The following is a 12460-nucleotide window of genomic DNA, read 5'->3' as shown; positions in this document are numbered from 1 at the left end:
TGATGATTTCGTTTGTAGACGTAGCCATGTTAGGTAGCCAGTCAATTCGAAATTTTAGCTAAATTGTTTAAATAATATACCACCCCAGTCCTATTAAATGATAATTATTCAAAAAGCTAAACTCACGGCAGTGCGGCTTTCATTAGTCATGAGCGGCCGCGCCGGCCGATCTCCATCTAATGGGCTTATGTAGCATTTTCGTTCATCTAGAGCTTATTTTACCTAATTACAAAAACTGGTATAAAAATGTTTTAATTTCTATTAATTATTCGTGTTGATAATAAATGAAGAGCGAATACATAACTTACAACCGATTTTATGAATAGATACCAATAGCAAGAGTTCGAATTGACCGGCTACCTAACATGGCTACGTCAACAAACGAAATCATTTGAAACAGCGAGTTTTCGAGTGGTGTGTGGCTTTAATGAATATTTGAAGGTATGTTTGGACGCAAGTATATAGTAGGAAAATATGTTAAGATTTTTTTATATTGAGTTTATGAGACAGCAACACAAGAATACACCGATTTCAGGCCTCAACCGTCCGCAGCTTTTTGTGACCCGTAAATCCAAGTTTTTAATAAGAGGTGGATCTTTTCAGAGAGCTATATACAGTTCTCCAGCTACACTGAATCCGCTCGAGAAAGTGGGCGGGCTGTAATTGGCCAATGAAAACTCTTGTTGTATTACATCAAACATGTCATTCAAATTGTTCAATCGTCTCATTCAATTGTGTCGTCACACAACGCAATACTATATTGGGTAAAGCGTTCTAATTCAAAGGTGAATTGCGATAAACATATTTCAAGGTCTCGTGGCATGTAATAAATTCCGATTTATCACCGTCAGGCATGGACTTTTTTCTTTTTACAAAGAACATACTTAAACCATGTTCGAAGCCGAGTTTTGTCTGGTATTGTTAAATTTTAAAAGTATTCTTTTAATATCCACATGGAAGGCGAAAAAGAACGATGTCCATTGGCCACATCGCTAACCTTTACAACAGTTCCTTGCAATATACAAGCTTGAGCAAAACTATCATTATACAAGCAGCTTGATTCAGAAAAGAAAAAAAAAAAACTTTTCAGAGGTTACGACTAAAAATTCATTAATCATTAATCTCGGATCACAAATTTATGAAATACGAGGACTGTTTAATATGTAATGTGTATTGTACCACAGCGCGATAACACTTTGCACAATTTCCTGGATGGTAATAATCTTGAATAGATCTATTCAATACATTTCCAATGGTATAAACACGAGCCTTCAGTTCCATATAGTTTTAAACTTATATTAATTTCAATAGAGCCAGTCGTTGACCACTGTTGTAAAAATGGTTGGGAAACGGGTTGAGATTATTGAAGAAATTAGAACTTATATAAAAGTTCGAACAAAACTCGGTTATTCGGTAATGCAGATTTTTACTGAATTGGGGGAAGTTTATGGGTCTGATAAGGTATCTTATGAGACAGTTCGTAGGTGGAGAAAAAAATGTCCGACTACACGATTCATGATATTGCCAAAGCTGTTGGCATATCGCTATCGCGGGTGCATTTCATTTTGAAAGTACGAAAGATTTCTGCCAGATGGATACAGCATATATATGAACAGATGACCGAAAACGGGTACGAGTACAAACCGCTAAGCAATTGCTCAAAATGTTTCCCAAATTCAATCAAAGACAATTTGTAAACATTGTTACTGGTGACGAAACATGGGTTCACTATTTCGAACCAGTAAGAAAAATTGAAAACGAAATATGGCTTACTAAACTCGGTAGAAGGCCCGTAGTTGCCAAAAGAACCATAAGCACAAATAAGGTTCTTTATTGCATATTCTTCTCATGTAAAACTTATACGGTACCAATTTTGATGCACCAGATGCGCATTTCGACAAATAATGTCTCTTCAGTGATGCTCAACTGAAATCCGAAATAACAATGAAGTTTTAGAGCTATTATAGGGGAAAACAGTGTGCTAAAAAAGCAGAGTCAAATTCGTCTAAGGATAAGAGCTATGCGTGAGGGAGATAATCCTTAATTTTGAAATGAATTTCTAAATTTTATAACAGCAATTAAATGTACATCCGTATTTTAAAGCTAGTAACTAAGTACTTAGCTACTGGGCTGTAGAGACCCCCAGGGACTAACAGTCCACCAGCAGAGGCCTCGACCCCGGGGTCATAATGTAAAACTTATACGGTACCAATTTTGATGCACCAGATGTGCATTTCGACAAATAATGTCTCTTCAGTGATGCTCAACCGAAATGTTTGTGATGGTATAGCCGTACAAATTCCGATGTCGAAGGGATAAAGTGTTACAGGTCGGTATTCCCGAGATGTTATACTAAAAAAGCTCAAGAAATATTATCATAAATGACGCCCTGTGTCAGGATTTAGACATGTATGTCTACTTCATGATGATGCTCCATCACATACATCTGAGCTTGTGAATCAATTTTTGAAGTCGGAGAGGGTTACCGTCTTGTCACACCCACCATACTCTCCAGATCTAGCCCCATGCGACTTTTTACTTTTTCTAAAACTTGAAAAGTTCTTGTCTGGTCGTCGTTACAAGTCCCAACAAGCCCTTGGCTCAGCTATCAATCAGTGCCTCAGAGGTCTACCCAAATCAGGGTACCGTGACGCATTTCAGAAATGGAATCAGAGATTGAAATTATGTATTTCAAACCGCGGAGAATACTTTGAAGGGATGTAATGTTCATTTCACTATAGTCAGGAGCGGATCCAGGGATTTCGGTTACGGGGACGCCACTTTATGAGGCAGGGGGTCTGGGGGCCGCCTTGAGGCCCCCCAGTGAGTCGAGGGCGAATCCATGGTGGGGGTCCATGGGGCGAAGCCCCGGAAGTTCCTGGATTTTACATATTTTGTAATATGTCTCCTATTTAGTCATTTGTACTATTTTCTATCATTTTTATAAGGTAAAATTAATAAAATGATGCACATTTTAAGGGTTTTTGGAAAAAATTAAGTTCTCCCAATAAAGTAATCCAAGAAATAAAAAGATTTTGCCATTTTTTCTCCAACAGAGAAAGAAATTATTGCTGTTTTAATCGTTTAGTACATTTTTTTCTAAACAAGATACCACGATTTAACTAATTTGAAAATTCTAGGCGAGGGGGGGGGGGGGGGGGGCACACTGGCTGCGCCCCATTAAATCCGCCACTGATATTCGAGCCGAATGCTTTTGAGATGTCGTACAATACACATCGAACACAGTTAAATCTCAGTTGTTTACAAGTCATATCCCACATACACAAGAGGTCCATGGGCCACATCGCTCACCTGAGTCACCTCGGCCCATATTTAAAAATTTCCCCACCTACCTGTTCGCATGTAAAACTTTTATCCCCTATTGTGTACTCTCTCTAAACCCACAAGTCATGATATTTACAAACCTGAATCTCCATTTTGTCGGGACGCTTTCATGTATTTCAGCTTTTCTGGCCCAGTGGTTCTTGAAAAGATTTTTAAATGACCCGCCGTTTTTGCTTTTTTGTGTGATCATCTCCCCTTCATTTGGAAAAAAAACTTGAATCCCCTTCACCCAAGGATGTTCCAAATTTGATTGAAACTGGCCCACTAGTTCTAGAGATTTTCCTATATATCTGCATGTAAAACTTTGATCCCCTATTATGGCCCTAAACCACCCCTGGGGGGGGGGGGGGGGGGGGGGGGGGGATCTGAACAAATTTGAGTCTACTCTATATCAGGAAGCTTTCAAGTAAATTTCCACTCTTCTGGCCCAGTGGTTCTATAGAAGATCTTTAAAGTTTTTTTTTTATATAGTTGCATGTATGAATTTGACCCCCTAATGTGGCCCATCATCAACTTGGGGTTATAATTTTTAAAAAAAATTTGAATCTCCACCATGTCAGGAAGCTTTCATGCAAACAGCTTTTCTGGCCAAGTGGTTCTTGAGAAGATTTTTATATGACCCCACCCTATTTTCGTGATTATCTCCATTTTGAAGAGGGCATGGCCCTTCATTTGAAAAAACTTGAATCCCCTTCACCTAAGGATGTTTTGTGCAAAGTTCTTTTTCAGAACCACTGATGAAAATGTGAAAAGTTTACAACACCGCTGATAGACAACGAACAAACTTCGATTCGATTTGAAAAGCTCACTTGAGCCTTTCCCTCAGGTCAGCTAAAAAGAAAAAACAAGGGTCATAGTGCTTGTTATTGAGCTACAATATGTTAAATTTCACCTTTTTCCTCTTAAAATTGATTTTTTATTTATTTGAGTGAACTAATTTTTTTTCTAATGAGCAACACAAATCAATCACTACATCATAATTTTAATTTATACATGTATATTCATGTCGTCACACAATAAAGATACGAGAAACATTGGTGCAAGCACCACTTGCATGGGCCGGAACATTTTTAGGAAGTGTAAGAACTAAATATTTTCAGAAAACCCTGAAAATTTTCTAGATCCTCGCCTGGAAAACGTTAATCACATGTACATTGAATCCGTATCTAATGTAATCTTTCCGTTGAAATCTGGGTTGGTTTTTGTTTTTTTACGTGCAATTCAATATTTTTAAAATAATTTTTAATTTAAATCAACTTTTTAAAAAATACATTAAACAGCTCAACTTGCATTGAGTTGCGCAGCATTAGGGGGGATTATCCCCACACGTTTTCGACATCGTTCTTTTCCCGCTATTATTATGGGCAAAATTGGCCATTTTAAAAATTCGATCTATAGGCTGGCTCGTGAGATATTTTTGAAATACATGTAGTAGTAGTGAATTGTAGTGGAAATATAATCAAATTAACCGAAGAATTGAAATAAAGGATCAACCCCTGTCCGCTTACCCCAATTTTTTTTTGGATTTAGAGCTATGATTTCATTTTTGAATATTGCGAGATAAGAAGTCTCACTATACAGCTCAGTGAATGTGGACTCGATATAGAGCTCATTATACAGCTCAATCAATGTGGACTCAATATAGACCTCATTATACAGCTCAGTCAATGTGGACTCAATATAGACCTCATTATACAGCTCAATCAATGTGGACTCAATATAGAGCTCATTATACAGCTCAGTCAATGTGGACTCAATATAGACCTCATTATACAGCTCAGTCAATGTGCATTCCAACTTGGACAGAAATAAACATTAAATGCGGATATACCCCCTCCCCCTTTTCCCTAACCCTACAATTTGACGAAATTAATGGCAAAATTTTACGATTCTCAATGTAATGCTCCAGTTTGACATGTGACTGTCCAATTCTCGTGCAATCTGTGTACACACAGCTTGATGGTATGGCGTCTCTAGCATACATCGCTTGTCAAACACATTTGATTTTCTGTCTTCTAATTATAGAATGCCTCGCTATGCGAAGTGTATAGTGCAAAGGTCATGACATTTAAAAATTATAGTCGAAAGTTTTACACATTATACCATGAATTTTTTTTTTCATGGTCATAAAATGATATATATATAAACCCTTGTCAAACAGTAAATAAATATATAAAAGACGTCATTCTTTATTAGAACATTTCCGCGGTAACAGACACATGTCCCGCAGAAATCTCCTAACTTATATCATAGAGTAGCCGGCCCATAATAAAAAGTTTGATATACATGTACATTTCATATGAGTAAAGGGAAAACTTACATAATGACCTTTCTGGACTTAAAATATGAAGAAGAGATCATCGTACAGAATTTGAGAGGTTAAAAGTACTTCATTACAATGGTCTTGTCTAAATATTTAGGTCAATAAGATAAGTATAGAACTAGTAACTAACTACACAGTTATAGCAACCCTCGCAGCTCAAACAGAACCAGTACCTACACTATATATATATATATATATATATATATATATATATATATATTACATGTATTACACATTACACAGAAAAATCACAGACAAGATGAATGATGAAATGTAGAGTCTAAACTTTGGTAGATACACATTTCTGAAATGTTATGGTTGCATTTCCATGACAGCTAGTAGGCTCTAGGTGGACGGTTTCTAGCTGACTGATCTAAACAAGAAACAAAACATATACACAGCATGAATTACTGCAGTTTTATTGAAATAAATGCATGAATAACAAAATGTGTTTGTGAAACACAAATTCCCCCCATAATGGTCAATTCCAAAGATGGCCAAGGTCACAAGGACAAATATCTTGGTACCAGTAGAAAGATTTTGTCACAAGAAATGCTCATGTGCAATATGAAAGCTCTGGTATTTACCATTTAGAAGTTATGACCAATGTCAATTTTTTTAAAAAGTTCAAATGTCAAGGTCAAAAGGTTTAGTACCCATGGAAAGGTCTTGGCACAAGGAATACTCATGGGAAATACCAAAACTCTAGCACTTACTTTTCAAGGTTAAAATTTTCAAAAGGTTGGTGAAACTCCAAGGTCAAGGTCACAGTGTCAAAAATGTTGGTACCCACGGAAAGGTATTGTCACAAGGAATACTCATGTGAAATATCAAAGCTATAGCACTTACTGTTCAAAAGTTATTAGCAAGGTTAAATTTTTTTAAAAGTAGGTCAAACTCCAAGGTCAAGGTCAGTGTTAAAAATGTTGGTACCCACGGAAAGGTCTTGTCACAAGTTATTAGCAAGTTTAAAGTTTCAGACAGATTGACAGAAAGGACAAAACCAGTATGCCCCCCGATCTTTGATCTCAGGGGGATAAAAATGATATAGAGCTATAACCACATTATACAGCTCAGTCAATGTGGACTCAATATAGAGCTCATTATACAGCTCAGTGAAAGTGGACTTGATATTGAGCTCATTATACAGCTCAATCAATATGGACTCAATATAGAGCTCATTATACAGCTCAGTGAATGTGGACTCGATATAGAGCTCATTATACAGCTCAGTGAATGTGGACTCGATATAGAGCTCATTATACAGCTCAATCAATATGGACTCAATATAGAGCTCATTATACAGCTCAGTGAATGTGGACTCGATATAGAGCTCATTATACAGCTCAGTCAATGTGGACTCAATATAGAACTCATTATACAGCTCAGTCAATGTGGACTTAATATAGAGCTCATTATACAACTCAGTCAATGTGGACTTAATATAGAGCTCATTATACAGCTCAGTCAATGCGGACTTGATATTCAGCTATAACCACATTATACAGCTCAGTGAATGTGGACTCGATATAGAGGTAATTTTACAGTTCAGTCAATTTTGACTCGATATAGAGCACGTTATACAGCTCAGTCAATGTGGACTTAATATAGAGCTCACTATACAGCTCAGTCAATGTGGACTTAATATAGAGCTCATTATACAACTCAGTCAATGTGGACTCAATATAGAGATCATTATACAGCTCAGTCAATGTGGACTTAATATAGAGCTCACTATACAGCTCAGTCAATGTGGACTTAATATAGAGCTCATTATACAACTCAGTCAATGTGGACTCAATATAGAGCTCACTATACAGCTCAGTCAATGTGGACTCAATATAGAGATCATTATACAGCTCAGTCAATCTGGACTTAATATAGAGATCATTATACAGCTCAGTCAATGCGGACTCGATAATCAACTATAACCACATTATACAGCTCAGTGAATGTGGACTCAATATAGAGCTCATTATACAGCTCAGTCGATATGGACTTGATATAGAACTCATTATACAGCTCAATCAATGTGGACTTGATATAGAGCTCATTATACAGCTCAGTCAATGTGGACTTGATATAGAGCTCATTATACAGCTCAGTCAATGTGGACTCAATATAGAGCTCATTATACAGCTCAGTCGATATGGACTCAATATAGAACTCATTATACAGCTCAGTCAATGTGGACTCAATGTAGAGCTCATTATACAGCTCAATCAATGTGGACTCGATATTGAGCTATAACCACATTATAAAGCTCAGTGAATGTGGACTCGATATAGAGCTCATGATACAGCTCAGTGAATGTGGACTCGATATAGAGCTCATTATACAGCTCAATCAATGTGGACTCAATATAGAGCTCATTTTACAGTTCAGTCAATGTGGATTCGATATAGAGGTAATTTTACAGTTCAGTCAATGTGGACTCGATATAGAGCTCATTATACAGCTCAGTCAATGCAGACTCAATATTGAGCTATATCAACATTATACAGCTCAGTCAATGTGGACTCAAATGAAGCTTCAAAAACAATTTTCAGGACACAGTTGCACCAATTTACCCAGATATTTGGTTTACTAGTGAAAAAATTCTTCTGAAAACCTAACCTAATTTGTTACCTTACTATATGGGAGATTAGTAACATTTTCTAAATTTTTCATAAAATTTGTCTGCCTCGAGCATCAAAGGTACCACAGCCTATTCTTCAATGTAATACTACAGTACTATAACACTTAAATGAAATAAATAGCGAGTGGTGTAATATTCTGAAAGCATAGGAGATATTTTCTAAACAATGCAGAAAAATCTAAATTAATGAAACTTGGAAAATCTTCACAATACACTGTAACTGAAAAATAAATTTATTGAAATTTTTTTCTAAAAGTATTCTTGGTGGTACAATTTTTTGAAAATCGACTGACAATTTGTTTTCCTAACTTTGTTAGGAAAATATGCACTTAATTCAGCACAACAACGTCATATGACGTCATCACAACGTTACATGTATTATCACCATTCTTATGCTTCTTACACCGGTCACAGTGGCTCAGTGGTAGAGCGTTTGCTTCGTTACCAGGAAATAGTGAGTTTGAGCCCCGCTCAAGCCATGGCCAAATCAAACCTAACCTAACATGCTAAAATAGATAATGATTGCTCCTTCACCAAACGTTCGGCATTTAAAAGTGAGAATCACGGGTCTTTCTGATATGACCTTAAAAATGGAGGTCCCATGTCGCGACAGGCATTGGCACAAAAAAGAATCCTCACTGCTATGGCCCTGAGTGCTAAGCATAGGTCTAAATTTGTGGCACTTCACATACAGCTGGTGATGTCTCAATATGAGTGAAAAATTGTTGACGGTATGCAAAGAAAAAAAAAACCCAATCAATTATGCCACTTACACTACAATTATGATTTTAAAAATGACTATGATTAGGTATAATTTCTCTCTGAAATTCATACAGACTATGGGGAATGGATACCCTTACAATAATTTTTCAAAATCTTTTCACATTTTGTGGTTTACACAAAAATATAATCAATATAAACACTTGAAAATTTACTAGTACATAAAAACTATTGTTAATGACAAATTTCTCTGATTATATGAACAATTTGTCAATATATTTTTTTTCGAAACACAATAAATATTTTTAATGGATTTAATGCATTATGGGAATATAAGGTACACTAGCTTACTATGGCAACAGTACCATCAAAGCTTATTAATATTTGAAAATGTAAAGATCAAACTTTGTGTGAAAAATTTTAATCTCTATTGCAAATGGTTCTTGAGAAGAAGATTTTAAAAGAAGTTCTTTTTATATATTCTTATACAAACCTTTGAACCCCTATTGCGACCCGACCCTGGGTTCATGCATGACCAAACTTGAATCTATATACTACCTGATGATGCTTGTATATTAATTTGACATACTGTAATCCTGACATTCTTGAGAAGAATATCCTTTGAGAAATTTCTGATATGATATTCCTCAGTAAAACTTCAAAACAATTTGGGGAGCCCCAGGGGTTCGATTGTTTCAGAGAAAAATATGTAAGAAGTTTTTCATCAGATTAGCTCACTAAGGTGAGTTAATAACCTGGTACTAAATGCCTTTAGTCTTTCCATCTCACTAGGTTTGTTAGAATTGTTTAATTTTACTTGGTTGGTAAGCATGTACCTCCAAACTCTGAAAAATCTGTTTCTGAGTCATAACGTGGGATTTGCCATCCTCCACTACCAGATCTGACAGATTCCTGAAATCAGAAAGTAAGATAATTCAGTGACTGATCTCTCTCTCTCTCTCTCTCTGAGAGGGAGTGTCCAAACATATAGTACACAAACATCCTCATGGTTAAGTTCCAAAACATGTGAGCGAGGACAGCAATGACACTATCCTAACTCACTGGTGAACAGAACCAGCAATTCTTTTTCATAATACAGGTCTCTTGTACAGTTTAGAGAACCAGCTGATGATGCACCATGGTATCTAATGTAAAATCATTTTAGATAACCCAACTCTGACAATATGCCTCTGTTTTCACACCATTTGCAAGGTTTCCCTTCAACTTTGTATAAGAAACATATGTAAAGCAAGAGACACTGCACCTACCACTGATTGCATGGTTTGGCCAGAAGGGGTCCAAGTTTTATTTGGGGCACTTTTATGAAAAATGTCTAATGACTGCTCAGGTGATGATTCAAATCTCACTGGCACTGTCTGGTTCAAGTTCCTATTTCAAAGATAGATATGTATATATTAGTATCATTTTAATTATAATTCAAGACACTGTCACATTTGATACCACATTTATTATGTTTAACATGTTTAAAGCGGTCCTACTAATCAGAGAACTCTAAAGAACACTGGACAGTTTTAATTACTGTAAAAGTGGTTATTTACGCAGGGGTAAAGTATGTATTTTTCCATGTTCGACATTACGCGTGGGGGGAAAATAAGTGGTAACTGAATGTAATATATATCTATCAAACATTTATAACTTTACGTGTGGGGGGAATTTACACCTTATTACATGACAGCATAATTAGTGTAAATTTCTCCCACATATAAATAACCATTTTTACAGTATCACAAGTGTGTAAAGTTTTTGACTGCTTTGATTATTAAAGATAGTACAAATAATAATCAAACCAACATATAAAATCCGGATCTGTCGAACATCGCAAATCGTCAAGATACTATTTTTTCATATGTTCAAAATAAACAAATTTGATGAATAACTCTAGTAAATATGAATTTTCACATAACTTTGAGGTCTTGAATAGATCGGGATCGATATGAATATGGAAAGTAATAAGCAGCGAAGGGAGACTGTTTTTCTTTATAAAATGAATAAAATGGGTTATAGATGGATGAAAGATTGTTAGTTTGATTCATATGTGTACTATTATTAATATTCAATGTAGTCAGATAGTTTATACACTTGTAATAATCAATAATCCCCAGGATTCTCTGTTTAGTAGTTTAAAGTATCAGTTTATATATCAAGGTATGTAATAGACATATCTACCTCCCAGACATTGAAGAGTTCTGCTTCCTTGAAAGAGACAATTCTGGTGACATCTTGGATTTTCGAAGATAGGAATAATCACCTAAGTTTTTTTTAAACAAATAAATGTTTTAATATTTGAAAAATTAAAACATTCAACTGTTTAATAGCAACATGACTTTATCAATGTCCCTATAATGAACAGTTAAAAACCATGAATGCAAAAGTTGAACTTGTAATAATTTTTTTCCAAAATTCAGACTATTTGGCCCACACAAATTGTGACAGAAATGTCAGACCTTAAAGGATCACACAACCAGCTTCCTACAGTTAAGATTTTCTACACTTAGTGAAGCAATTTTAATGCTTTTCAATATACATCTGTATAATAATCCATCTTAGGACCTCAACTAAGTTTAAATTTATAAACATTAGTAAATATATGTTAGGCTGAGGTCCCAGAGGCAAAAAATACCACACACATCATAGAAATCCTCCTTCCTTTTTCCTTACAACTTATATGTGCAACCTGCAGTTTGTGTGCTAAATATTTAGGAGTAAAGAAAATTTGATGCGTTCTTGGTACATGTACAATTAACTGAAAAGGATTTGTTTATATCAATATTGAGCCTCATTCTTTGATCCCTTGTGAATGATTTTCTACATGACTGTATGGAAACTGAATAACTTACAATGTTACCATGGAAACTGAATATATTACAATGTTACTATCAGTCTTAATTATCTACAAGTATGGAAACAGAATAAGTATAATGTTACCATGGAAACTGAATATATTACAATGTTACTATCAGTTTAAATTCTCTACAAGTATGGAAACAGAATAATAAAGTACAATGTTACCATGGAAACTGAATAAATTACAATGTTAACATCACAGATTTAGTTCTCTGCAAGTGTGGAAACTGTATAGATTACAATGTTACCATGGAAACTAAATAAAATACAATATTACATGTACCATGGAAACTAAATAAATTAAAATGTTACCATCTGAGTCTTCTCCAGCATTCCACACTGGTCTTCTCTGAAAAAAACCCACCTTTTTGTGAAAATCATTTTAGATTATAGCTCCATTTGTGGTCATTGTGATAGGATAAATCTTTTATAAATATCCAGTTTACAATGAATGAGAATTAAGCAAGAGACAATTTTAACTCATATCACAATGCTGGTTTATTCTTTTAACTTCATGAAATTTTTCTTTGCTTACTTTGAGTTAACGAAAAACAACAAGAAGAGGCCCA

At 35.3% G+C, this 12460-nt stretch overlaps 1 protein-coding gene across 4 annotated transcripts in view; it reads right to left on the bottom strand.

Annotated features, from left to right (window-relative positions):
- Nucleotides 1-4310: 4310 nt before the first annotated feature.
- Nucleotides 4311-12460, bottom strand: part of LOC125645587 (uncharacterized protein C8orf34 homolog) — a 51068-nt gene continuing 42918 nt past the window's right edge. For 3 of the 4 annotated variants that reach the window (XM_048871177.2, XM_048871179.2, XM_048871178.2), the window contains 5 exons: nt 12204-12240; nt 11214-11295; nt 10295-10415; nt 9863-9938; nt 4311-6041 (listed from right to left, as the gene is read on the bottom strand). In XM_048871177.2, coding sequence (XP_048727134.2) covers nt 6004-6041; nt 9863-9938; nt 10295-10415; nt 11214-11295; nt 12204-12240 — 354 coding nt within the window. In that variant the 3' untranslated portion in view covers nt 4311-6003. Of the gene's footprint in view, nt 6042-8889; nt 9939-10294; nt 10416-11213; nt 11296-12203; nt 12241-12460 lie in introns of all 4 variants that reach the window. The other variant, XR_008796108.1, reaches the window with a different exon arrangement.

Source organism: Ostrea edulis, chromosome 6 (genome assembly GCF_947568905.1).
Source record: "Ostrea edulis chromosome 6, xbOstEdul1.1, whole genome shotgun sequence".
NCBI lineage: Eukaryota > Metazoa > Mollusca > Bivalvia > Ostreida > Ostreidae > Ostrea > Ostrea edulis.
The sequence above is the reverse complement of the archived record's forward strand: the minus strand, read 5'-3'. Positions and strand labels throughout refer to the sequence as shown.